Raw genomic sequence first — 27,658 nt, 5'->3', positions numbered from 1 at the left:
GGATATTTGGCCCGTCTATAGCTATAGACGGATATCTCCCGTCTATAATGAGACGCTTTGAAGTTAATGTTCCTTTTGAATTTCGGTATCCCTGACACAAGTATCTCTTCTGACAATGGTGCAAAGTACTGGGTATCCAGTTCAGAATCGATTTGAATCCGTTATTACAGTTTTATCTCGGTTTTCCACTGTCTCTCTCAGCGCGAAATCATAACCTTCCTGATAGGTGATGTCTATCATGATTTTAGCTCTGCAGATGGTAGGTTATTATATTTTACAGTAAAGGTTGAAAATTTACCTATGTTTGATAGACTGATACTATACTGGGGGAATTTTATGGCGTTGCTGTCATGAAGGTGCTGCTGTGTTTGTACTGACAGCATTCTTGTCTCGGAAATTGTCGTCTGTGTGCTGTGATTGAACTTGCAAATATTACATGCCTCATACATAACTCAGAGGAATTCCTAGTTCTTGGTCGTAGTTGTCTGAAGTTTGCGACTGTGTTTACTCCGTAAATTCGTCATTCATCAGTGGTTAAAAATGAGAAAAATGAGTTTGTAGTTAGAAATTATGCACGAGAATACACAATTTTGCATCATTTTACAATTTTAATCCGCAGTATGAGTCTTCTTATAATAATAGCCTTATGTCTGAATAACTTGGTCACGTTTAGACCCCAAATGAGAGATGTTAGTTAAGTGTTAACTCATGGCCGTAGACCTTAAAAAAAGACGGGTCATGTCGGGTTTATGCCCGTGTTATTTTTAAATGGGTCATTTTTTTTCTCAACCTAAACAAGACAAAACTACAAAACACTTCATCTCCCATTCACGTGTTCCATAGCCTAGTCAGTCTTGTTTAACACCGATTATTTTTAAGCAAGTCATTTTTAGTCCATCAATCCGTTAACCTAAGTAATTTGTAAAGCGGATAAAGTTTGATTGATCCGACCTAAATAACCCAGACATGTACCGATCGCACTCGAACTGACGACTTGAGCTTGACATGTAACCCGAATTGATTCGAAATAATATGAGCCGACCTGAATGTTTATTGCTGCAAATTGACCCAATCTGACCTCAAACCCGAACTGCCCTAGCCCAAGCTCGACCCAATAAGAGTTGACCAACATCATGGACCAACCGGCCTGACCCGCTCGTGCAAACGGCCAACATTTCAGAGGTCCGCCCAAAAGCCCGATACAACCCGTCTCAATTAAAAAACGAGACTAGTCACCAATATGAGGCCCGACTCACCAAAAACAAAAGAAAAAGAAAAAGGCTTACTCGAGTCGGGTAAGAGCCGAGGTTGAGCCGACACGTGGCCCTTGCCATGAGGCATTATATGACCCATTTGCTAAATCTACTAATTTATCACAAATTCTCATTTGTTTCGTCACAAGCTTGTGACAAGGAGCAACTGAGAGGGATTATGAGAGGTCACACGCATATGACGGTCACAAGCAAGACAGTGCTAATTTATACTCCGTATGAGCCATTGTATAATCTCGTTTCTCGTTTCTCGTTTCTCGTTTCAATTCCAGCATACGTTCAAATGAAGCTTCAACATCTCCACATTCCCTATTTAACCGTGAAATCAATGAAGTAAGAATCTAATCTTATCTTAGATTTAGAATTTTGCAAAATTAGTAGGATGATTAATAGTAATTATTTTCACTACTTGCAAATGTTGATCATGATTTTTTTCTTTTTTGTTGAAACATAGTGCGATGATATTTTGTCCACTGATTCATTGGAATTAGTTATTCAATTTGGATTATTTTGTGAAATTCTATTTTTAGGTGTTTGATTCATTTGTTTACATTTTCATTTTGAGTGTTTTTTGATAGGTGATTTGATCATGCACCTGCAATTCGATATTCCCTCACCTGTTTACCGGAATTTGAGACTAAAATTACACTGTAGATCATACTTCCCCCTTGATGTTTTGTTCTTCCCGTTTGACGGGTCTTAATCATCTGTTTAGCTTTGATTAAAATACCTATGACAAAGAATAAAAAATGTAAACAAATGAATGAGAGTTGAGACAGTATATTCCGCAGTCCATAGACTATACATCTGAGGTAGTACCTCTTATTGTTTATTTTCTGAGTTTTATTTTAATGTTTTTGAGTTCTGCTTTAGTATAAAGTTTTTGAGCACATTTACTAAAACATTACACTAAAAAACTATAATATTGCTCAAAAACTATATTTATAAATGGTAATATGCTCAGAAAAAATGTGTATATGCTCAAAAACTACAAGGTCTGAGGTACTACCTCAGATGCGTAATCCTTTTTCTCTATATTCCGTCCATTTCATTTTTATTGTCCTCTTTCTATTTTATGATAATATAAGAAATAATTGTAAACTACCAATTACGCCCATTTTAACTAAAGAAGACGGTAGGCAATGTTATTGGCGGTGAAGACCGGAGATAATAGTGGTTAGTTATGTAGAGGTAAATATTGGGGGTTTAAAAAAAATTTAAGTTTTAGAGGGAAAACAGAACAGTAAAAGTGAAATGGATGCACAAAGATTAAATTTATTTAGAAGATTACGAAACATTAATGTATCAGAGATCGCGTAAAGGCGAATGGGAAGAACATGTGACTCGGCTCATTGCACTAGAACATTATTTTAACTGATAAAATTTGGGAAGCATTTTGAATTCATATACTCCAAAGTCCAAAGTAGTGGTCACTGATCAGCTTTGTAAGTGAAACAATTTTATACTCTGTGTACTGATGCTTTCCATACTAAAACACTGACCATTTTTACTAGAAAAATGAACCCCCCATGTGCCAATTGGCAAAACAAGAGCATTATCTCGATTTGATTATCGTTTTGACGCTCGTTTGAAACTAATTGTCGCCAATTGGTACAAGGCTTTTTTTGTTGCTTTTAAGGTTACTTTCTAGTTACTACCCTTACATCTTGAAACTGTTTGTCCAAAATCTGAGTGACATTACCACTAAATAATCATCCCTTTTAATGGCGGAAGCACTGGTAATAGAGGTAGGAAAAGGCCTGGCAATCGATGGGGCAAAGGCGCTAGTTCATTTGATAACAGGTCGAGCCTCGGAGGAGGTGCAGCTAGCATTGGGCTACCGAGATCAACTCGATAAGCTTCGACGTAAGTTTGAGTACGTCGAAGCTTTCTTGGAGGACTTAAGCCGGTCAAACCACCAGGCCCAGCAGATCAGGTTGCTGGACACTTGGCTCAAGCGTTTCCAAGATGTCGCTTATTTGACGGATGACCTCATGGACGAGTATGCATATGAGGTTATCCGACAAAAAGTCTGTTTCCGCTCGCGTAATACTAACATGTTCCGTCACTGTTTTGTGTGTACCCCTTTGTTTTTCCGTTTTCGGATGTCTTTGAAGGTTAGGAACATCCTCTCGTTGTTTGAGGAGCTAGATGCTGAGGCCAAGGGTATTGGTCTTAATCAGGTTAGTGGCAGACTAAGAGGGCTAAACCAGCAATATTTTCACTACTTTTGAGTTGTTTTGATATTGTGCACTAACCTTGATTTCTTTCTGGCTGGGTTAGGTCGAGATTGCTCGAGATGCCGTACGAGAAACTTACAATGGTAATAATGTCGTATACATTGATTTTTTTTTTTGATTCACTCAGTCCGGGTTCAATTCATGTTTAAAAGCTTTCACATTTATTAAAATACTCCTCGTATGTATTAAAAAAGATGGAAGCTTTCGGAGATTGGGGTGTTTGGTTCACCCAATATAGGTATGAGGTATGGGTTTGGAATGAACCAAACCCATACCATGTGTTTGTTTGAAGGAAATGAAGGTTTCATACCCATACCTCAAACCCATGAGGTATGGGTTTCTCATACCCATGGAGGGGGGTGGGTATGAGATTGATACCTATGGTATCAAACTAGAAATATTAAAAAGTGATAAAAAAATTGTAAAAAATCTTTTTATATTTTTATTTAATTAAATTTTATCTACATGATTTAATAGTATAAAAATTATTATTAAAAAATTGTATTTTGAAGATTTTTTTAGCTTTGATTGATTTCTAACCCCATACCCCCAAAATTGAACCAAACACAAGGTATGAGGTATCAAGTTCCAACCCGATACCACCCAGGTATGATTCCCGATTCCAAACCCATACCTACGCGTGAACCAAACACCCCTTAGAGGGAGTTTAAATTAACACGTAGAGGTAAATGATGATGATTTGGCATTATATCTGCAGGAAACGTTCGGTATGGAAATTGTAGGAGCTGGAATCAAGCTCGGGAACACGTCTCAGGTGGGTTTGTAGGAAGGAAGGATGATGAACGAAAGCTGCTTGAAATGCTGTGTGATTCTTTCAACGAAGATAGTTCTTTGCCCATTGTCAGCATCGTCGGAATGGGAGGTACTCTCCTTTTCATCTTTCACCTGTATTAACCGATTCTCTATCATCTCATCTTATATAAGCCTTCTTTTAAATAAGATTACAAATTCACGGTCGCATACTCATCTCCGTCACATTCTTTCATCGAAATTGTTTTTATTTTCATATGCGAAAGTTTACTTCATCGTCCGCATTTTACCGTCTTTCCTCTAAAAAAAGAAAAAAATTGGTCTTAATTTGAATATTAAACAGTAACTGTTTAATTTAAATAGCGTGTCCCGGGACACGCTATTTAAATTTTATAAAATATTTATTTTGAGTTAGATTAATTTGTGTTTCTGATTGAATTAATTGTGTTTTTCTATCTAATTAGGGATTTTATTTATCAATTAGGTTTTTTGGTTCAGTTAGGGTGGGGGCGTGGTGGGGGGAAGCGGTTGAAGGGTATGGATGGTTGCAGGGAGGTAGTCTAAGTCATGAAGGGTTGAGGGCAGGCAGAGGTGAGGCTAGGATTTCGATTTCGGTGTAGCAAAATATATATTCAAGGTAAAGTGTATAGATAATTAATGTGAAAGCAGTAAAAATTGGTGTAGCAAATCACGAAATTCTAACCGAATTTTTCGCCTTTGGTGTAGCGGCGGCTACACCAAAGCCTAATAGTGGCCTGGCCCCTGAGGGCAGGGGTGGCGCGATGGTGTAGGGCAGAGGCCAGAGGGCATGAAGGGTGTCATGGTGCAGGGGAGGCAGGTGACGGTGTAGGGCATAGAGCATTGAGGATTGCAGGTGGGGGCCGGCAACGGAGGGAGGTTGTCCTCTGAAAAAAAAATGAAAGGGGTAAATCCGAAAATTGTGTGTATGGTATACAGTATACTGATAAATTCCTGTGTATGAAAGAACAAATATTTTGTGACACTATATGCTGTTGCTTGCTCTTTTGCATTCCCTGATCCTCTTCACACTACAGGTCTTGGGAAGACAACATTAGCAAGACGAGTATATGATCATCAGATTATCAATACACATTTCGGGGATAGTAAAATTTGGATATGCGTCTCCGAGAATTTCAACATCATAAGGATCCTGAATGAAATGGTTGAAGCAGTCACGTCAAACAAAGGGGACTTGTCCAATAAAGACGGAATTGTACGAAAACTAGAGGAGAAGTTGAAGGACAAAAAGTTCTTGCTTGTCTTAGATGATGTTTGGAAGGACGATCAAGTGTTATGGGATTCTTTGCGAGAGTCACTGAAGGGGATTGGGGGACTTCCGGGGAGTGTGATCTTGATCACAACTCGTAAGAAGAAAGTCATAGACGCTGCAAGAGCTGTTTACATGCACACGCTTGAAGGATTATCTGAAGACGATAGCTGGGATCTTCTTAAGCAAAATCTTGCTATACACGACGATTCTTGTCTAGAAGAGATTGGGAGAAGAATCGCTAACAAGTGTCAGGGGGTTCCCTTGGCCATAATTGTTATCGGATGCTTACTAATGTCGAAGCAAAATTCCCTACGCGAATGGGAAGCGATAGAAACGAGTGACCTATGGGAACTACCGCAAGGCAGAAACCATATTCTTCCATCTCTATTGTTGAGTTTCAACCATCTACCGTCTCCATCTTTAAAGCAATGCTTTGCGTTTTGTGCAATTTTTCCCAAAGGCCGCACGATAGAGAAGGATGTATTGATTGCACTTTGGTTGGCTCAGGGATTCCTCCACACCTCGTCATCTGAAACAAGAAGGTTGACCGAGGAAGACATTGGCGGGGAATTTTGTAGTGTTCTGCTAAATAATTTATTCTTACAGGAAGACGAGGCAAAAAAGGACGAGGTTTTGAGGTACAAAATGCATGATTTAGTCCATGATCTTGCAATCTATGTGTCTAAGGATCTCCTGTTGATCAGGGAGGCAGAGGACCAACAAAAAGGCGGTGATTATAGGCATCTTGTATTCACATCTAAACAGGATGAAATGGTATCTGAGTTTTCTGAATCAAAGATACTGAGAAAGCTACGGACAATTTCATTTGAAGGTGCACATTCACGAAGTTGGTGGGTTCATGCACAGTATCTGCGCACATTAGTACTCAGGAATTCTGAGCTATCAGAGCTGCCACCTGCCATTGGGTCCCTGCAACACCTTAGATTTCTGGACCTGTCGTATAATCCGATCAAAATGCTGCCAGACATGATCTGCAAACTCTACCATCTACAAACGCTCGGGCTCCTCGACTGCAAAAAGTTGACTAATCTGCCCTTGATGTTAAATAGGCTTGTCAACTTAAGACACATCCTAACGACTACTCCCTTGTATGCGTCAAAAGGATTAGCAGAATTACAGAACCTGCAGACCTTACCTCACCTTGCTTTGAATAGTGATCAAGGATGGACAATTGAAGAGCTTGGAGCTTTATCCAAACTTGGGGGTGAGATATGCATTCATGGACTCGAGCACGTGAAAACCAGAGATCAGGCTGGCAAAGCTGCTTTGAACAAAAATGACAAGGTCACGAAATTGACTTTGACCTGGACTAAATACAGAGAAGAAACCGTTGAAGGTTATAGTGACGAAGATGTTTTGGATGGCCTTCAATCTCACCCCGGAATATCTTCGTTGGAAATAAAGAACTTCTACGGGAAATCATTCCCTTCATGGATAATGAAAATGGCTGTTGTAACTCAAGAGGTTATCGGAGATCGTCTTAGACTACTAAGCAATCTGACAATGCTGAAATTACTGAACTGCAGCAATTGCCAGACCCTTCCTACACTTGGGCACTTGCCTTTCCTAAGGACTCTGTTCATGAGTGGGCTCGATGTAGAAGTCATCGGAAGCGAGTTCTACGGAAGTTCTGCAGGGAAAGTATTTCAATCTCTGAGGAAACTTGTGATTTCTAGCTTTCCTCAGCTGACCACATGGATGTTGCCTACCATGGAAGTGACAGTTGTGTTTCCTTGCCTTGAACGTCTACAAGTTAAAGATTGTCCTGAGCTGAGCACTATTCCGGCCCTACACTGTGAATCATTGACACATCTGAAGCTTCACAAACTTAGTAGCATCGAGTCATTGGATATCATCAAAGTTTGCACCGGACTCACCTCACTCCACATGTGTGGGATGTCTTTACTGACACGTCTTCCTGATGAGCTGGCAAATTGTAGGAACCTTCAAAAATTGGAAATTGAGGATTTTGAACAGCTCATGTCTGTACCTAGCCTGAAATCTATGGAATGTCTCAAGTCTTTAGCAATTAATTCTCGGGCACTGATTTCTCTTCCAGATGATTTTTTCCATGGGCTATCTGCCTTGCGCAATCTTAATATCTACGGTTGTGTAGATTTGACAAATATCCCTACAAGCCTGGTAGAACTCACTTCTTTGGAGAAAATATTGATCTTTAGGTGTGAGTTAGAGGATGTTCTAGCATTAAAATTAAGCGTATTTAGAAGGCTTTCCAATCTGGTCATCTCAAATTATTCAGCAGCTTGCATGAAGTCCATGCTTGATGCAGTTGAACAACTTCCTCATCTCAAACTTCTTGGTATTGACGGGTTCAAAGACGAGCAGCAGCTAGAAGAGTACTTGTCCGACATGACTCCCTTTCTCCGTCTCCAATCCCTCAAAGAACTAGTATTGGTGGGTTGTTCAAATATCAGGGCACTTCCTGAACAACTTGGACTACTCACTAGGATTACAAGTCTGAGTATATGGCTGTTTGATGACTTGGAAGAGATTTCAGAGTGGCTATGCAACCTCTCATCTCTTGAATCATTGGAGATCCGGAGTTGCTATTCTTTGAGGTGTTTACCTTCAAAAGAGTCTTTGTTGCGGCTTACCCAACTACGCCGCCTCCTGATTTCTGAGTGCCCACTGTTGGAGGAAAGCTATGTCAAGGACAAGGGCCCTGAATGGCACAAGGTTGAACATCTCAACTACATTGAGGTCGATGGCGAAGAAATTTTCTAAACCCTTTTCAAGGTAAACTACTAGTCCTTTCGGATAGAGGCTTCTTAATGCATTCTCAAAACCCAATTTCATTATGGGTAACCCGGAAACATTCTCTTTCTGTTTCTTTCATACTAGCATAACCGCCATAACGTCTCCTACATTTGACCCCCTTCTCCCAGAGATTTTGAGGCACTGGGGTTTGTATTTTCTGTGTGCTTTGTTGCTGTCTAATCTTAGAAAAGTGATTATTTGAGTTTGTTCTAATTATTTGGGGTTTGTTGGATTTGAATTTGATGATTTTGAAGTCTATTTTTTACCAAATTATTGTTGTACTGTATATGCTTAGAGGTAGGGTGTTGTTCATGCTTGAAAATTGACATCGAATTGTCGATCACATGACCAAGATATTACAAGTTACAATGTTAATCGAAGTTTCTTTCTTTTAAACCTCTTCTTATTAGCCATTTTGGGTAGATTTGCTTATGGCATTACTTATGATTGTCCTACTGTTTTGGCTACTTCAAAATTTCTAGCGGGTTTTAGCCGATGTTTGTTTGCCATAACTGGTGAAAGTTGGGTGCTTTTGAGTTTTTTAATTTATTGATTATTATCTGGATACTTTAAACCATGTTTAAAATTTGCAGATGGTAGGTTATGATAGTTTATAAAAAAAAAGGTTGCAAATTTTATTCTGGGAGATTTGATGCAAATGCTTTTCTGAGAATGCTGCTTTGCCTGTAACTGAAGCATTATTCTCTTGCAAAATGCTTTGAGTTTCTTTGCCATCTATCACTGTTTCGAAAATTTGTCTAACCCTGAGGAACCTCGACATTGAAGGTGAACTGGTGAAACGTGATGTAATTTCTGTTTCCTTGTAATTTAAGTACCTTTCTATGTATTATTATACTTCAAAAGTAGTAGTTTTTCAATCATTGGTGTGGTTGTATACTTGTATGTGTCTGTACCATACCGATTATTTTTATTGAAGCCATTTCATTTCATAATTGTTGATCACTGAATAGGTATCATTACTTCACATCAGTCTATATGAGATCAACTAATTTCTTATATAAGGATTAAATTAGATTACCTGGGTGTTTGAGTTGGTTTTATATGTAAGACCGTCTCATCTAAGATTAACTGATTATTGACTGGCCCTCTAAAGGATACAGGGGTTTCAGCATCCATCCAACCATCTTACGCTATCCTAGGAGGTCTTAACTCTTAAGGCAATGGTTCCATGTACAAGTCTCTTGTTGTTGGCTATCGCCACTTCCTGTCCTGTTGCTTATTTCATGTATGGTTTCTGCGGATTTTGCCACTTATTTAAGTTTCTGATTGTCGGATTAGAATGGCAATTTTCTTTTCTGAGTGTGTTTTTTTTTTTTTTTTCTGAATGTTTGATTCTCATTCTTTCAGATCATTGTATGTTAATCATTACTTGGGTTTGGAGCAATTTATGCCGTTAGGCTCCTCATTCATACTTTCCCTGAAATCAGCCAGGGACCTAAGCCCAATGTCGGCATCCATCACGCTGCACTGACTGAAGGACTTTTAACATTTATGACTGTTGTTATATCTCTGTCACAAACGAGAACCATTCCGGAGAGTTTCGTGACAAAGACATGGATTTCTAGCCTTTCCAAACTCACCCCTCAAATCATTGGTTCTGACTTCTGACTTATCTGGTGGATGCATGAACCCTGGTTATGTATGCGCTTTTCCTGTCCTTTGAATACTTCCTGTTCAAGACACTATGTATCGTACTTATTGATTACAGAATTTTCTCTGCAGGTAACAGGGTGGGCAATTGCTCGAGGTGATCACATAACAAAAGAGCACATAATTGTCTATTGGCAAGCTGCTGGCTTTGGATCTCCGGTCTGCTGTTTCAGAAAAATGAAGGGAAGGCAGACACAAAACGTAAGATAGAATGATACGTTTCTTTCCAAAAATCTCGTTTTGATGCATGTACAGATGTACAGGTGTCGTGAAATTGAATCCACGGTTCAATCGGGTCGTTTTGAGTAGTACGACACATAATTATAAAGGATTTTGTTTCAAATTAGTTGTTTCAAGTTATTTCGAAACAATTTATTTCGGGTCTAGTCTTTTCTGTGAGTTTAGAATATAACTTTTGTATGTTTCTTGCAGCTCCGAGTTTGATCGGGTCAGTACGGATCAGGTCAGCTTTGCCAGGTATTTACTTATGAGTTATGACTACGGTATTAACTACTAAATACGGAGTATATGCTTGAGTATCGATTTTGGAACTTGTCATTAGAGCAACAACAATCGTCAAACCAAAAATATTCACCACCAATTCACTAAATAACAAACTCGTCTTTTAAGAAAAATCTAAACAATGATAAACGTTCTTTCTGGTTCTTAAATGGGTCCTACTATATAGTAATCTATTAAATAAAAAAATTAGACATAAAATAAAAATATTGATTTAGAAAAAGAAAAAAACAAAGAAATAGACCAAACACAGCTCAAACTTGTAGGAATTGAGGGGTTTCAAGACGAGCAGCAGCTAGGAGAGTACTTCTCCGACATGACTCAGTTTCTCCATCTCCAATCCCTCCTAGAACTACTATTGGTGGGCTACCTTCAAAAGAGGCTATGCTACGTTTGAAACAAGGGCCCTGAATGGAACAAGGTTGCACATCTCAACTACATTGAGATAGATGGAGAAGAAATTTTCTAAACCCTTTTCTTGGTGAACACTCGCTCTTTGTTTCACAACCAATCCTTTGGGCATGTTGGAACATTCTTTTTGCGTGCAGTAGGATGCTGTCCATGCTTGAATTTTCGATCACAGGCCTTATTGATGTTACCAGTATCAATGTGAACCGGTCTTTTTACTGGCCATATTGGGGTAGTCTTCCTCAGGGAAGTACTTATAATCGCCATTCTATTTTGGCTGCCGCAGTTTGTACCATTTATAGCCGGTTTTCATTCTTTGTTGTCATTAATAATGGTAAAAAAAATCTATTGAATGGTTATTATGTGAATAGATTACCATGTTAATTTTTTTTTTTAAAAAAAAAAAAGTGGAAATTGTCTATATATACTTGTACTGGGAGACTTATGCTAATGTTGTTCTGAGAATGCTGCTTTATCTATAACTAGAGATTTTGTGTTATTCTTTTTCAAATTGTTGGGAGTTAGTTTGCCAACTATTACTATTTTGAAAAATTGTCGAACCTGAGGAACCTTGCCATTGAAGGTGACCTAATGAAAGCATGATCTATGAATTATAATTATTTGGTGACAGCATTATTCTTTTGCAAAATGCTGTGAGTTTGTCTTCTATTCTTATTTACAGATTCTTATTCATTTCCAAACTCACCCTTCAAATCATTGGCGAGTCGGTTGGAATCGGTTGTTACAGCTTTATCTCAGTTTTTCCGCTGTGTCTCTCTGCGGAAATCATAACCTTCCCGATAGGTGAATGGCTATCATGATTTTAGCTTTACAGAATTGACCCGTTTTGTTTTATTCATAGGACTTGACCCGTTTTAAGTTTAAGATGGTACACATCTTGAATGAGAATCTGTGATTTTAAAGTAGAAATTGAAACCTTATCTATATTTGATGCACTGATAGTCTGATACTGTATTGACTTACTGAGTGAATATATGGTACTGCTGTCATGAAGGTGCTGCTATGCTTATACTTGCAGCATTCTTGTCTCGGAAATTGTCGTCTGCGTGCTGCGACTGATCTCGCAAATATTATATGACTCATACATATCTCAGGGTAATACACGGAAAATCTCACTTTCCTATTTTCGAGTGAATGGATATTCGGAAATAGAACTTTCATTAACATTCTAGTCAAAATTTTCATTAATATTAAATACCCTTATTTTTAGAAAAAATGGATCAAAATGAATACAAATTTGTGGCATTTTTCAGTTTTAATCTCAAGTACGGGTCTTCTTACAATAGCCTCATGTTTGAATAACATTTGTGATGTTTGTTAACTGTTAACTCATGGGGTTGTAAAAGTTTATCTTTTGGTATGGAGTTGATTTTCCGAGATTTAGGTTGGAAAGTTGGTACTTGTTCGAGTCTTAATATTTGGAATACTAATTGGGTTTGTGGCTCCACTCCGGCTAAAGTTACTAGTCTAGGATTCCCTCCGCCTGGTTCAATGATGAATATGACGGTTAAGGATTTCCTGACTCCCTCTTTGCGTTGGAACCATGACCTCATTAATGTTCTGTTTGAATTCGAGTGGGCTAATAAAAATTGTGCTATGCCTGTCTGTGCGACCATTTCTAATGATTGTATTTATTGGAAGCATACGCCTTCAGGGATTTATTCGGTCAAAGTGGGTATGCTTTGTGCCTCTCTTCTCATCTTAGTAAGCATAGTTCCTTAAAAGATGTAAGTCGAATTACTCAAACTATCAAGACTTTCTGTAAAAGAAAGTTATGGCAACTTCCTGGTCCTCAAGTATGGAAAATCCTTATTTGACGAATTATTACATTATTTTTCGGTAGGTGTTGAGTTCGCAAAACGCAATATTAGTTTGGATCATTTGTGTCCTTGGTGTGGTGAGTCCGGATCTATTGAGACTCTTGAACATCTTTTCCGTGACTGTTTTTTGGTGAAGCGATTGTGGGCTTGTTCACAGCTGGTATTTCAACGGAGTACTCTACGTCTGTTCGTCTTAGGGATTGGGTTGTTAATTGGATCAACTACTTTCACTCAAAAGATGATTCAATAATTTCATTATCCTTTTCATTTCTTTTATTTGGAGCTTATGGCGTCTTCGGAATGAAGTGATCTTTTGGATAAGTCGTTCTCGGTTGATTACTTCTTTAATGTCAAGCTAGTTCAGCTAATGTGGTTATGAAGGCTGAATCTTTAGCTTCCTCTAAAGCTTCTATCATGGGGCTGAAAATTTATGATCCAATGGACACCTTAAGGAGTGATATTCGTAACCATTTTCCGTTCTTTTTGGTGGGAGAAAAAGGTACATGTACACCCTTTCGAGCTAAAGTTGATGCTAGTTGGGTGGACTCTTTTCATGCTGTTGTTGGGTGGGTAGTTTACTCGCCTGGAGGGGAGTGTGTTTGTACCTTGCTAGAAGTTTCAATGCTGAACCCGCTATTCAAGCTGAAGCGTTTGGAATAAGAAAGCTTATAAGATGGGCTTTGGATCGTAATATCCTTCATTTTGATGTCTCATCTGATTGTCTTCAATTTCTTCTTCAGCTGGCTCGGGTGGAGACGTCGCACCATATGACTAGGGGCTTATTGCAAGATATTGAGTTCTATCTTACGTCGTTTCATTGTATTTGTTTTAGTTTTTTACCGCGTCGTCTTAATAAGGTAGCCCATAACCTAGCTAGAGCTGAAATGGTTGGTAAGATTTTTATTTACAGCTGCCAAAAAAAAAAAAAAAAAAACTCATGACCATAGGCCTTACGAACAGATTGAGCCGTTACTGCCGGTGATAACTTTAAATGGATCGTATTCTCCCAACTTAAACCTGACCACACTACACAAACACTTCAACCTTCAACCGTACCAAAGATGTCTTAGTTAGTGATTAAAACGGAGGTATTGTGGACAATAGCTCCATGTTTGAATCCCTCCTCCCTTGTATCGTAGTGCGATTAAATGCCCGCTTTGTTAGACAAAAAAAAAATCACTTCAATCGTCTCAAAACCTAACCCGACCCATTGTAGATTCCCGGTATCCGGTATGTGCTGGGGGTGCATGTCCACGCCCATTCATACCATCATATATTCATATGTCCATAGCCCAGTCAATCTTAGGCGCATTAATCTAAACTAAACCTGATAAAATTGACCCGACTGCACAAAAACCTAAATTAACCCGAACTTATTCAACCCGACCCGACTTGAATTCTTACCTGAACAAACCCGAATTGACTAAACCCGACTGATTGACCCATTCACAAGATCTAAATCCTAAAGTGAAGAATTATATATCTGATTTTTCCTCCTAAAATTCATTTCTCAATTCAATTCCTCCATACATGCAAATGAAGCTTCAACATCTCCAGATTCCCTATTTAATCGTGAAATCAATGAGGTAAGAATCTTATCTTATAAAAGTGTCAAGCATTAGAATTTTGCTTAATTAATAGGATCATTAGTAGTTGTCCACAGTTTTAATCGGAATAAGTTAATTCAAATTTGGATTATTTATGGAATTTTATATAATTATGCTCACTCCGTTCCGATTATTTGTTTATCTATCTATTTTATTTTTCGGTGGTTCATTCATTTGTTTACTTTAATTTTGAGTGTTTTGGATTGGTAATTTGATGTTCCACTGCAATTTGATATCCCTTCGCCTATTTGGCCGTCTTTGTGCTAAAAGTAAAGATAAACAAAAAATCGGGAGATTTGGGATTATGAAACATTGATACTCTTTCCGTCTCAATTATTTGTTTACCGTCAATACCCCGAGATTGTAAAGAAAACATGTAACCCGGCTCATTGCTCAAGAACATTATTTTAACTAATAAAATTTGGAAGCATTTTGAATTCATATACTCCAAAAGTCCAAAGTAGTGGTTACTGATCAGCTTTCCGTACTAAAAGACCGACCATTCTTACTAGAAAAACGAACCCCCCATGTGCCAATTGGCAAAAACAAGAGCATGATCTTGAATCTTGATTTACGGAATTATTTATCGTTTAGACGCTCGTTTGAAACTAAGACCCTGTTCTTTTGGACTTAAAGTCACTTAATTTAAGTTAACTTCAGATCCTATAAGTTCAGTTCAGTTCAGATCCTATAAGTTCAGTTCAGATCTTATAAGTTCAGTTCAGTTCAGATCCTATAATTTTAGTTCAGTTCAGATCCCTATACGTCACTTAATTTAAGTTCAGTTCAGATCCTATAAGTTAAGTTCAGTTCAGTTCAGATCCTATAAGTTAAGTTCAGATCCTATAAGTTCAGTTAAGTTCAGATCCTAAAAGTTCAGTTCAGTTCAGATCTTATAAGTTCAGTTCAGTTCAGATCCTATCATTGTTGTCAGAATCGCGATTCGATCCAACGATTCTACGATTTTACGATCCAAAAATGTTTGACCGATCCTGGATCCTACGATTCTATCATAGTTGTAGAATCTTACGATCCTATTAATATGAAAATTTCTAGAGATGGGATCATAATACGATCCTACGATTTTACGATCCGATTCCATAATATAAAAAAATTAATATATATTTTTATATAATGACACCGTAAAACTCAAATTTCGTGTAAGTTGTTCATACAATGATACTAAAATCATTAATTAGGAAATTTTATGAATAAATATTAATAAATAAGTGTTTTGATTTTCAATTATATGTTTTTACCAAATAAAAAATTATATTTAGTGAGTTTGTAGAATCTTGCGATTCTACGATCCGATTCTACCGATTCGATCCTACCCTCCTCATCGATCCAAAGTAGAATCCCGATCCTAACAACATTGGATCCTATAAATTTCAGTCCAAAAGAACAAGGCCTAATTGTCGCCAATTGATAAACTAGTTACTGCCCTTACATCTTGAAGCTGTTTTTCCAAAATTTAAGTGACATTACTAATTAACTAATCATCCCTTTTAATGGCGGAAGCACTGGTAATAGAGGTAGGAAAAGGCCTGGCAATCGATGGGGCGAAGGCGCTAGCTCATTTGATAACGGGTCGAGCCTCAGAGGAGGTGCAGCTAGCATTGGGCTACAGAGATCAACTCGATAAGCTTCGGCGTAAGTTTGAGTACGTTGAAGCTTTCTTGGTGGACTTAAGCCGGTCCAACCACCAGGCTCAACAGATTAAGTTGCTGGACACTTGGCTCAAGCGTTTCCAAGATGTCGCTTATTTGACGGATGACCTCATGGACGAGTATGCATATCAGGTTATCCGACAAAAAGTCTGTTTCCGCTCGCGTAATATTAACTTGTTCCGTCACTGTTTTGTGTGTACCCCTGTGTTTTTCCGTTTTCGGATGTCATTGAAGGTTAGGAATATCCTCTCGTTGTTTGATGAGCTAGATGCCGAGGCCAAGAGTATTGGTCTTAATCAGGTCAGTAGCAGAATAAGGGGGCTAACGAGGTTTATTGTTAGTCATATTTTTAACTACTTGTGAGTTGTTTTGATATTGTGCACTAACCTTGATTTCTTACTGGCTCGGTTAGGTCGAGATTGCTCGAGATGCCGTACGAGAAACTTACAATGGTAATAATGTCGTATACATTGATTTTTTTTTTATTCACTCAATCCGGGTTCAGCTTAGTTTTGTTCATGTTGCCCATCGGTGTAGGTAAAGTAATTTCAGTTTTAAAGAATAATCTATTATTGTTGTTTCAAATCTAACTTTAAGTAACCAATTTATATTTAAAAGCTTTCACATTTATTAAAATACTCCTCGTATGTATTAAAAAAGATGGAAGCATTTGGAGATTTAGAGGGAGTTTAAATTAACACGTGAGAGGTAAATGACGATGATTTGGCATTATATCTGCAGGAAACGTTCGGTATGGAAATTGTAGGAGCTGGAATCAAGCTCGGGAACACGTCTCAGGTGGGTTTGTAGGAAGGAAGGATGATGAACGAAAGCTGCTTGAAATGCTGTGTGATTCTTTCAACGAAGATAGTTCTTTGCCCATTGTCAGCATCGTCGGGATGGGAGGTACTCACCTTTTCACTTTTCACCTTTCACCTTTCACCTATATTTACCGATTCTCTATCATCTTATCCTATATAAGTGTAACTTGAAACCACAAATTCACGGTAGCATACTCATCTCTGTCACATTCTTTCATCGAAATTGTTTTTTCACATATGAAGCTTACTTCATTGTCTATTTGTTGTCCTCGCCCATAAAAAAGAAAAAGAAAATTGTTCCTATTCTCTCCATTTCAAAAGCTAACCATATTGCGTAAAAAAAAAAAATTCAATTATGGGTCTGAATTTGAATATTAAACAAGTAAATGTTCTGTCTTATAATACTCTTAGTAAATAAGTTACATTAATTGGTGTTTTCGATTGAATTAATTGTGTTTTATTTTTCTAATTAGGGATTTTTTTTAAAATTTTTTTTTTGTTCAAGTAGGGTGGTGGTAGGGAGGGGGAGTGCTGGGGACGTAGTTGCAGGGACGGAGGGTGCGATATGGATGGCATTATGTAGAATTAGTGATGCTATATGTATGAGTATATGCTGTTGCTTGCTCCTTGCTTTTCCTAATCTTTCCACTACAGGTCTTGGGAAGACAACATTAGCAAGACGTGCATACGATCATCAAACTGTCAATACACATTTCGGGGATAATAAAGTTTGGATATGTGTCTCTGAGAATTTCAGCATCATAAGGATCCTGAATGAAATGGTTGAAGCAGTCACGTCAAACAAAGGGGACTTGTCCAACAAAGACGGAATTGTACGAAAACTAGAAGAGAAGTTGAAGGGCAAAAAGTTCTTGCTTGTTCTAGATGATGTTTGGAAGGAAGATCAAGTGTTATGGGATTCTTTGCGAGAGTCACTGAAGTGGATTGGAGGACTTCCGGGGAGTGTGGTTTTGATGACAACTCGTAAGAAGAAAGTTGCAGACGCTGCAAGAGCTATTTACAAGCACGAGCTTGAAGGATTATCTGAAGATGATAGCTGGGGTCTACTTAAGCAAAATGTTGGTATACACGATGATTCTTGTTTAGAAGAGATTGGTAGAAGAATCGCTAACAAGTGTAAGGGAGTTCCCTTGGCCATAAATGTTATCGGATGCTTACTAATGTCGAAAAAAAATTCCCGACGTGATTGGGAAGCAATAGAAACGAGTGACCTATGGGAACTACCACAAGGCAGAAACGATATCCTCCCTTCCCTATTGTTGAGTTTCAACCATCTACCGTCTCCATCTTTAAAGCAATGCTTTGCGTTTTGTGCAATTTTTCCCAAAGGCCGCGCGATAGAGAAGGATGTATTGATTGCACTTTGGTTGGCTCAGGGATTCCTCCACACCCCGTTATCTGAAATAAGAAGGTTGACCGAGGAAGACATTGGCGGGGAATTTTGTAGTGTTCTGCTAAATAATTTATTCTTACAGGAAGATGAAACAAAAAATGATGAGGTTTTGAGGTACAGAATGCATGATCTAGTCCATGATCTTGCAATCTATGTTTCTAAGGATCTCCTGTTGATCAGGGAAGCAGAAGACCAACAACAAGCCAGTGGTTATAGGCATCTGGTATTCACATCAAAAAGGGATCAAATGGTATCTGAGTTCTCGAAAATGGAGACACTAAGAAAGCTACGAACGATTTCATTTGAAGGCGTCCAATCTGTCTATTCACAGAGTTGGTGGGTTCATGCACGGTACTTGCGCACACTAGTGCTCAGGAGTACTCAGCTATCGGAGGTGCCACCTGCTATTGGGTTGCTGCAACACCTGAGATTTCTCGACCTGTCGTATAATCCGATCAGAATACTGCCAGACATGATCTGTAAACTCTACCACCTACAAACGCTCGAGCTCCTTGATTGCAGGAGGTTGACTAAATTACCCTCATTATTAAACAGGCTTATCAACTTAAGACACATCTTAACAACTATTCCCTTGGATGCATCAAAAGGCTTGGCAGCGTTAAATCACCTGCAGACCTTACCTCATCTTGCTTTGAAAAATGATCAAGGATGGACAATTGATGAGCTTGGAGCTTTACCCGATCTTAGAGGTGAGATATGTGTTCATGGACTCGAGCATGTGGATACCAGAGATCAGGCTGTCAAAGCTGCGCTGAACAAAAACGACAAGATCACGAAATTGACTTTGACATGGGCCAGAGATAGACAAGAACCAAGTGAAGGTTATAGTGATGAAGATGTTCTGGACGGCCTTCAACCTTACCCTGAAATTTCTTCGCTGGAATTTAATAACTTCTACGGGAAATCGCTCCCTTCATGGATAATGAATATGGCCGTTGTAACTCAGGAAGTTATCGGAGGTCGTCTGAGACCACTAAGCAACCTGACGAGGCTTAAATTACTCAACTGCAACAATTGCCAGAACCTTCCCACACTTGGGCACTTACCTTTCCTGAAGACCCTGTTTCTGAGTGGGCTCGATGTGGAATACATCGGAAATGAGTTCTATGGAAATTTGGCAGGGAAAGTATTTCAATCTCTGAGGAAACTTGTGATTTCTAGCTTTCCTAGGCTGACCACATGGATGGTGCCAGCCATAGAGGTGACAGTCGTGTTTCCTAGACTTGAACATCTACAAGTTGAAGATTGTCCTGTGCTAAAAACTATTCCGGCCCTACACTGTGAATCATTGACACATTTGAAGCTTCACAAACTTAGTAGCATTGAGTCACTGGATATCATCAAGGTTTGCACCGGACTCACCTCACTCCAAATGTATGGGATGTCTTTACTGAGACACCTGCCTGAGGAACTGGCAAACTGTAGGAACCTTCAGATATTGGACATAAAGTTTTCTGATCAACTCGTGACGATTCCCAGCCTGAAATCCATGGGATGTCTTCAGTCTTTGACAATCAGTTCTCAGGCACTGATTTCTCAGCCAGATGATTTTTTCCATGGGCTTTATGCCCTGCGCAAACTTTACATCTATGGTTGTACAGGTTTGATAAGAATCCCATCAAGCTTTGAAGAACTCACATCTTTGGTGACCTTATACATCTTAAAGAGTGAGTTAGAAGATGTTCTACCAGCAAAATTTAGAGCGTTTAGAGGGCTTACTGATTTGTGCATCTTCTATCATTCAGCAGAATTCCTGAGGTCCATGCTTGAGGAACTTGAACAACTTCCGAATTTGGAATTTCTAGGAATTCATGGGTTTCAAGATGAGCAGCAGCTAGCAGAGTACTTCTCTGACATGACTCCCTTTCTCCGTCTCAAATCCCTCAAAGAACTACTATTGATGGGTTATCCAGAGATGAGGTCACTTCCTGTACAACTTGGATTGCTCACCACGATTACAGGCCTGCGTATAGTGTTGTTCGAAGACTTGGAAGAGATTCCAGAGTGGCTATGCAACCTCTCGTCTCTTGAATTATTGGAGTTCAGGTCATGCATGTCCTTGAAGTGTTTACCTTCAAAAGAGGCGTTACTGCGTCTCACCCGACTACGCAAGCTCGTGATTAAAGATTGCCCGTTGTTGAAGGAATGCATCTTCAAGGACAATAGCCCTGAATGGCTCAAGGTTAAACATCTCAACTACATTGAGATCGATGACAGAGAAGTTTTCTAAACCGTTTTATGGTAAACACACACTCTTTATTTCACTAATCAATTCAAATAAAGGCTTGTTAAAATGCAGTTCCCAAATCCCAAATTCATTATGGATAACCTGAAAACTTTCTTTTTGTGTATTGTCAGCAATATTGCTGTGTACATTTGATCCCCTTATCCCACCATAAGTCGGACTTGAGGAGACTTTGAGGCACTAAGTTTTGATGGGTTTATTGTTGTCTAATCTTAAAAGTTGGTGCTTTGAGTTTATTTCTATCTTTGTCCCAGTCATTTGTTTACCTTTTTATTCATTGTGCAGAGTATTTTAATCAAAAGTAAACAAATGATTGAGACGGAGGGAGTACATAATCAGCGTTTTTTGGCGTATTTGATTTTGATGAGGTGATATTTTGAGGGTTATTTTTCCAAATTAGAGTTTCAGGGTAAAATTTTTCCTACCAGGCAAATGAAATGCTATGCATATATGCTCAGTCGTAGGATGTAGTTCATGCTTGAAATTTACCCTTTGTTTGGATTTAAGAGATTTGAAGGAACGGGAGGGAACAGATTTAGAGGGAGAGCATTCCCCTTGTTTGGTTAACAAAATGGAGGTGAAGGGATTTGGAGGAGAGGTAAATTCGATCCCTCCACTTGCCGCTATTGCTCTTCTATAAAAGTCGTGTTTGCAATCTCATGGATTCATTCACAAATCTGATATAATTTTCTTCTTAATTATCTCTCTCCTCTTCCTTAATCTATCCTGGCAATAGTGAAATAGTTAAAAGGGTATTTACCAGAAATGGGTTTAAAAGTTTTTCGCCATCTGATAAAGGGTTTAGAAGAGCTATGTGAAGGACTAGGGTACTGAATGGCACAAGGGTAAACATCTTAAATACATTGAGGTCAATGGCGAGGACTTTTCTAAACCCTTTTTATGGTAAAGACCACTCTTTATTTCAATAAAGGCTTTTTAATGAAGTTCTCAAAACCCAATTTCATTATGGCTAATCCGGAAACATTCTCTGTGTATTTTCATACTGGGATTATGTATTTATGCCTCATACATTTGATCCCCTTATCCCACCATAGGCGGGATCTGGAAATTTTGAGGCACTGGGTTTTGTATTTGTTGCCTGCTTTGTTGCTGTCTAATCTTAGAAATTTGGTGATTGGAGTTTGTTTTGATTAATTAGGCTTTGTTACGCTATTTGATTTTGATGAGGTGATATTTTTGAGGGTTATTTTTCCAAATTAGTGTTGTATGCAGTAGTTTCAGGTGAAACTTCTACCAGAAAGATAACATATTATGCATGTGCTTAGTGGTAGGCACTAGGCAGTACTTACTGCTTATGATCGTCTTACTGTTTTGGCTACTGCAATTTCTAGCGGGTGGCGGCTGTTTGTTTGCCATTAATGGTGAAGTTTGGTGCTTTTGAGTTGTTGAATTTAATGATTATGGATACTTAATTATGTTTATTATTTGCAGGTGGTAGTTTATGACATTTTACAAAAAGGTTTTCAAATTTATCTACACTATATCTGATGCATAAACTGGGAGGAGACTTGATGTGAATGCTGTTCTGAGAATGCTGCTTTGCCTCTGAAGCATTGTTCTCTTGCAAAAATGCTGTGACTCTGTGAGTTACTTTGCTATCTGTCACTGTTTTGAAAATTTGTCTAACCCTGAGGAACCTTGACATTAAGAGTAAAAAGATCAACTAATTACCTACGGAGTATATAATTAATTGAGAATAACCTGAGTGTTTGAGTTGGTTTAATATATAAGACCGTCTCGTATAAGAGTAAAAAGACTAACTGAATATTGAATGATCTCTAAAGGATACAGTGGTTCATGCTCAAGTCTCTTGTTTTTGGCTATCTTACTTCCTGACATGTTGCTTATTCCATGTATAATTTCAGCGGATTATTCCACTTATTAAACTTTCTGAATGTTTGGTGAATTGGAGTTGTAGGGCAAACTGCTTTTCTGAGTGGCTTTTTGAAAATTTGAGTCTCATTCTTTCATGGTAAATCATACTTTTCCGTGCATACATTCTACAGGTGCTTGGAACCATTTATGGGGTTAGGCTCCTCATTCTGCTTCTCCTGAAATCAGCCACAAACCAAAGCTCAATGTCGACATCCGTCACAGTGCACTGACTGAAGGACTTTCAACATTTATGACACTCTTTATTTCTCTGTCACTAATGAGAACCATTCTGGAGAGTTTCGTGAGGAAACATGGATTTCTAACCTTTCCAAACTCACCCTTCAAATTAATGATTCCGGCTTTACCGGTGGATGCATGAACTCTGCTTCTGTATGCGCTTCTCCTGTCCTCTGAATACTTCCTATTTAAGACATAATGTATCGTAATTATTGATTAGAGAATTCTTTGCAGGTAACAGGATGAGCATATACACGGGGTGATCACATAACGAAAGAGCACATAATTGTGTAGCTTGCGCCAATTGAGGGGACGTTGTTGTCTGTTTGGATCTCTGGTTTATTGTTCCAGAAATCTAAAGAGAAGGCAGACGCAAAGCCTTGGATAAAATGATACATTTTCTTTCACCAAAATCGCCTTTTGATGCATGTACAGCCAGTACAGGTATAGGTAAATGTTACTCCCTCCGTCTCTGTGAATTGATATCTATTCCGTAGAGTGGTTGACCACATAAACTCTCGGTGCACTTTTTGATGCCTGTACAATATCAAAAAGATATTTGTATGAGGGACAAATGTTAGAGGTGTTCAAAATAAACCGAACCGGAAATCTGAAAAAACGTGCATTTTTTTAAGTTCGTTTTGACAAAGCGTTCGGTAAACCGAACCTTAAATTTGACATGGAAACGGTTCGGTTCCGATTCCCAATTTTAGAAAACCGGTTAACCGAAGTTTTTACTAGAAACTAAGCAAAAAAAAAGAAAATAACATACAGAAAAATTGTTCTTTCGTTTCATTTCTTAATGCATTCAAACTCAAAACTCCTAAATTGGTTAAATACCAAAGTATATCTACTTAATTTTACGGTTAGGTATTATAAATAACAAAAATTTAATTAAATCCCTTAAAAAAATAAATTAAAATTGAAAATTTGAAAGAAACAAAGTATAGGAGTTTGGCCAAATCGGTTAACAGTTAACCGAACTGCTTATGCGTTTTAGGTTAGGAGTTTGGCCAAACCGAAAATGCGTTCGAACTGATTTTAATTAACGATTTTAATCACCGAACCGTTTTTGAACACCCTTTTAGGCCTAAACAGTGAGACGATTAAGCTACGTGTCCTGTTAGGTAAGAAATGATGCATGCGTATGTATTATCATAGCAAGGCCACTTATCTAAACACTGACTAATCAAAGCTATACCCACAAGTCCACAATCACTGCTTAAAAGTTAAAACTAGTCTTACTTTTCACAAATACAAAATGTGAGAAAAGTATTTTCTATAGTCCGAGGTCGTCTTAGGGGTTAAGGACATTATTTTATTTATCTGTGTAAATACATTGGATCCTTACTCCATAAATACCACCCTTTTTTGCACCAAAAAAAATAAATACCACCCTTTACATGTTGAATTTACACTTCAAACTTGAGGACATAACACACAAAAATTGTACCCTTTAATGGCTGAAACACTAATAATAGAGGTAGGGAAAGGCCTAGCAATTGAGGGGACAAAAGCACTAGCTAAATTGTTAATGGGTCGAGCCACGGAGGAACTACAGCTAGCATTGGGCTACCAGGATAACCTCGAAAAGCTTCGACGTAAGTTTGAATACGTCGAAGCTTTTTTAGAGGACTTAGGCCACAATCACCAGGCCCAACAGATCAGTTTGCTGAATACTTGGCTCAAACATTTTCAGGATGTCGCGTATCGGTCTGATAACCTCATGGACGAGTATGCCTATGAGGTTATACGCAGAAAACTGGAGCGTACAGCCAAGTTTAGGTACTGTTTTATGAAGACCCCTTTGTTCTTTCGACTTCGGATGTCGTTTAAGGTTAAGCATATCCTTTTGCTGTTCGATGAGCTAGATGCCGAGGCCAAGGTTATTGGTCTCAACCAGGTTAGTGGTTTGATGTTATGTATGCAAAGAAAAATACCGTTAATAATATCAATAATTCTGCAAATGTCAACTAGTTCGATCTGGTAAAGTCTCCTGAGTTGGTAATTATGACTCGGGTTCATGGTTTTAAACTAACTTCAATTTCTGGCTGACTTGGTTAGTTCGGGATTGTGCAGGATGCTATACGCGGAAATTACAATGGTAATAAGGTCCTATTCTTTTGGATTTAATTTTATTTTATTTAGTTTAATTCAATTCAATTCTGTCAAATTACAATGATAAAAATTTATCATTATAATGTTTCCAATTTAACACACATTATGGAGCAAATCAATCAATCAATAGAATAGAATAGGGCCAAATAACCAAATTGGTAAAAAAAGTGGAGGATAGTTGCCAAATTGGTAAAAAAAAATTCACTTGTGACAAATTGGTAAAAAAACTTAAGGGAATGTGACAAATTGGCCAAAAAACTAATTGCTTTATTTAATTTGTTATTCCTAGAACTAAATTTGACTAAAATATCCTTTACCCAAGTCACCCAACTCTTAAAACCCGAAAACCAAAGAAATAAGAATAGATGACCCAGATGAAGTTTACAACTAGACCTGACAAACGGATCAATTGAGTCGGGTTTGGGTCGGGTCATTTCGGGTTGTCATATTACCGGGTTAGTTCGGGTCGAGTCGTCGAGTTGTTTTGGATATTTTTCGGGTATGTTGGTCGGGTTATTTCGGGCCCGGTTCATATTCGGGTCAATGGTTAAGAGAAAAAAAAGTACGTTTAATACTATTACCTATTTTTAGTTTAATTTTGATAATTAATTATTTATTTTAACGTAAATTATATTAATTATGTTTTTAAATTAGTCATTTATTTGTTCAATTAGAGTTACATTTTTCGCGTCATTTTCGGGTCGGGGTTTCGGATTTGGTCATTTCGGGTCGGGTCGGGTTAGATCCTAGTCAACAAAGTTCGGGTCGTGTCAGGTCAGTCGGGTTTCGGGTTAAATTTGGGAGTTGTAGTTCTGGTAAATTTTGGATCTCGGGCCGGCCTTTTCGAGTCGAGTTAATCGGGCCAGGTCGATTTTTCCAGGTCTACTTACAAGGTAAACCCGAACAAACTCGACTTTTTTCAGGGTTTGGGCGTCTTATCATCCTAAGAAAATCCGCATGCGATCCGAAGACCATTGGCTCGAAAATGAAAATTGGATTATTTTTCTTATTTAATATTTCATTAATTTATATATCTATATGAGGTGAAATATTAAAAATTAATGTTTACGAGTAATTTTTATCCAAATATTTATGGATATGAATCATTGTAAATTTATATCATTTTTTTGGTCGAATTATTCAAGAGAAAAAACATGTTTAACAACGTTAGATCAAATTTGGGTCAAGTGTTTTAATTTTAAGTTTCGAGTCATAGTTGCTAATGACGAGTCTCGGATAATGTTTTTTTAGTTTACTAATTCAATAAGGGTAGTTTGTCAAATCTAATTGCAATGATGGAGTATTTGTTAAAGTGAAACTTTTTTGGCCAATTTGTCACATTCCATTAGTTTTTTTTACCAATTTGGTAGTTTGGCCAATAGAATAGAATATATTACTCTTTTCTTTTGTGTGTTATCCAATAATAAGATAAAGTAATGTCAATGGTACTTCCTTTTTGTTGATCATTTTTTGACTTTTTAAATTCTTTGCGACATTAATTTTAGTTGAAGGATCGTTTGTTTATCTTTAAACAGCTAGTAGTTTTTGATTCAATGGTGTGGTTGTATACTTGTATGTGCCTCTACCATTCCAATTATTGCCGTTGAAGCCATTTCATTGCATAAATGTTGATCACTGAAGGATTCGAGTGATCAACTAATCACATACTCCCTCCTAGTCGCTCATTTCTTCCCCCTTCCATTTTGCACAAGAAATAAGAATATGATTTTGGACCACACAAACCACTCTACCCCACATACAAATGAATTTGGACCACATAATCCTTTCCAAAAAAGAAAAGAGGGAAGAAAATCCGACTATCATGAAAAGGGAAATAGGGAAGAAATGAGTGACTAAGAGGGAGTATATAATTAAATGAGGATTACCTTAGTATTTGAGTTGGTTTTATACGTAAGACCGTCTCATATAAGACCAACTGAATATTGAATGATCTCTAAAGGATACAGGGCTTCTCTGTAGATCTTGAAGGCCCTGTTCTCGATCATTTCCCTTTTAAAGTGTGTTTTAACATTATAAAGTCTTGTATCCTTCTTATGATTTATTTTCCTTTCGATTGAGTAATTGAATTTTTGGTAAAAACTAAAAAAAAAAATTGTATTGTTTTGTATTTTTTGTCTTGAAATATGTAGTCTACTTACTGCATTCTTTGAGCTTCGTCTGCTGTGAAGTTATAATTGGTCAATGTTATTCTTGGATACAATATTCGCCCGAAGCAGGTCTAATCTTTGTGTTTCAACACAAAGTGCAAACATAAGGGTCTAATCTTGAGGCAACGGTTCATGCTTAAAGTCTCGTGTTGTTGGCTATCGTTATTTTACCCCTTAATTAAGTGTCTGAATGTTTGGAGTTGAAGGGCAAGTTACTTTTCTGTGTGGCTTTTTGAAAATTTGATTCTCATTCTTTTCAGATTGTTGTATGTTTATCATTGCTCTGCATTACATTTTATTAAGCAAGTCATCTTGTATCATGGCCGATCATACTTTTCTACGCATACTATATTTAGGTGCTTGGAGTCATTTATGGAGTTAGGCTCCTCAGTCCTCATTCATACTTTTCTTGAAATCAGCCATGACCGCAGCTCAATGTCGACATCCATCACAGTGCATTGAGTGAAGGATTTCTGACATTTATGACTGACTGACTGTCTTTGTTTCTTCAAATCATTGGTTCTAACTTAACCGGTGGATGTACAAACCCTACTTCTGTATGTGCTTCTCCCGTTCTTTCAATACTTTTTATTGAAAGACATATTGTATCATAATTACTGATTACAGAATGATCTCTGCAGGTATCAGGA

At 37.9% G+C, this 27,658-nt stretch overlaps 2 protein-coding genes across 23 annotated transcripts; both read left to right on the top strand.

Annotated features, from left to right (window-relative positions):
* Positions 1-1,507: 1,507 nt before the first annotated feature.
* LOC141642061 (putative disease resistance protein RGA3) lies at positions 1,508-11,341 on the top strand. Of its 14 annotated transcripts, XM_074450737.1 has the most exons (10): positions 1,522-1,604; positions 3,006-3,454; positions 3,555-3,594; positions 4,230-4,394; positions 5,338-8,351; positions 8,966-9,178; positions 9,741-10,032; positions 10,116-10,244; positions 10,476-10,520; positions 10,829-11,341. In XM_074450737.1, exons 2-5 carry the CDS (start codon positions 3,266-3,268, stop codon positions 8,337-8,339), a joined length of 3,396 nt encoding a protein of 1,131 aa, XP_074306838.1. In that variant the 5' UTR covers positions 1,522-1,604; positions 3,006-3,265; the 3' UTR covers positions 8,340-8,351; positions 8,966-9,178; positions 9,741-10,032; positions 10,116-10,244; positions 10,476-10,520; positions 10,829-11,341. The 14 variants fall into 14 exon arrangements, with proteins under 14 accessions (XP_074306837.1, XP_074306838.1, XP_074306840.1 ...); XM_074450736.1 differs by lacking the exon at positions 8,966-9,178 and having other exon boundaries at positions 1,508-1,604; XM_074450739.1 differs by lacking the exon at positions 8,966-9,178 and having other exon boundaries at positions 10,476-10,506.
* A 2,818-nt stretch (positions 11,342-14,159) lies between these two features.
* LOC141642059 (putative disease resistance protein RGA3) lies at positions 14,160-27,492 on the top strand. 9 transcript variants are annotated; one of them, XR_012543164.1, is made up of 10 exons: positions 15,816-16,388; positions 16,501-16,540; positions 16,830-16,994; positions 17,564-20,585; positions 22,042-22,192; positions 22,617-22,875; positions 22,957-23,172; positions 24,422-24,625; positions 24,787-24,826; positions 27,365-27,492. XR_012543164.1 is itself a non-coding variant. In XM_074450725.1 (5 exons), the coding sequence occupies exons 1-4, from the start codon at positions 15,930-15,932 to the stop codon at positions 20,572-20,574; spliced, it is 3,675 nt and encodes a 1,224-aa protein (XP_074306826.1). In that variant the 5' UTR covers positions 15,841-15,929; the 3' UTR covers positions 20,575-20,585; positions 21,097-21,189. The 9 variants fall into 9 exon arrangements, 1 of the variants encoding a protein (XP_074306826.1); XR_012543165.1 differs by having other exon boundaries at positions 15,841-16,388; positions 22,042-22,184; XR_012543169.1 differs by lacking the exons at positions 24,422-24,625; positions 24,787-24,826; positions 27,365-27,492 and adding an exon at positions 14,160-14,397 and having other exon boundaries at positions 15,940-16,388; positions 22,957-23,066; positions 23,158-24,081.
* Positions 27,493-27,658: the final 166 nt, after the last annotated feature.

This window comes from Silene latifolia, chromosome 2, assembly GCF_048544455.1.
Source record: "Silene latifolia isolate original U9 population chromosome 2, ASM4854445v1, whole genome shotgun sequence".
Classification (NCBI taxonomy): domain Eukaryota; kingdom Viridiplantae; phylum Streptophyta; class Magnoliopsida; order Caryophyllales; family Caryophyllaceae; genus Silene; species Silene latifolia.
The sequence above is the reverse complement of the archived record's forward strand: the minus strand, read 5'-3'. Positions and strand labels throughout refer to the sequence as shown.

Bases quoted from the DNA above. Each gene is read 5' to 3' on its own strand.
- LOC141642061 (XM_074450733.1), top strand. From the start codon at position 2,996: ATGGCGGAAGCACTGGTAATAGAGGTAGGAAAAGGCCTGGCAATCGAT. The intron at 3,595-4,229 runs GTAATAATGTCG...TTATATCTGCAG, and splicing joins CGTACGAGAAACTTACAATG to GAAACGTTCGGTATGGAAAT. The intron at 4,395-5,337 runs GTACTCTCCTTT...TTCACACTACAG, and splicing joins CAGCATCGTCGGAATGGGAG to GTCTTGGGAAGACAACATTA.
- LOC141642059 (XM_074450725.1), top strand. From the start codon at position 15,930: ATGGCGGAAGCACTGGTAATAGAGGTAGGAAAAGGCCTGGCAATCGAT. The intron at 16,541-16,829 runs GTAATAATGTCG...TTATATCTGCAG, and splicing joins CGTACGAGAAACTTACAATG to GAAACGTTCGGTATGGAAAT. The intron at 16,995-17,563 runs GTACTCACCTTT...TTTCCACTACAG, and splicing joins CAGCATCGTCGGGATGGGAG to GTCTTGGGAAGACAACATTA.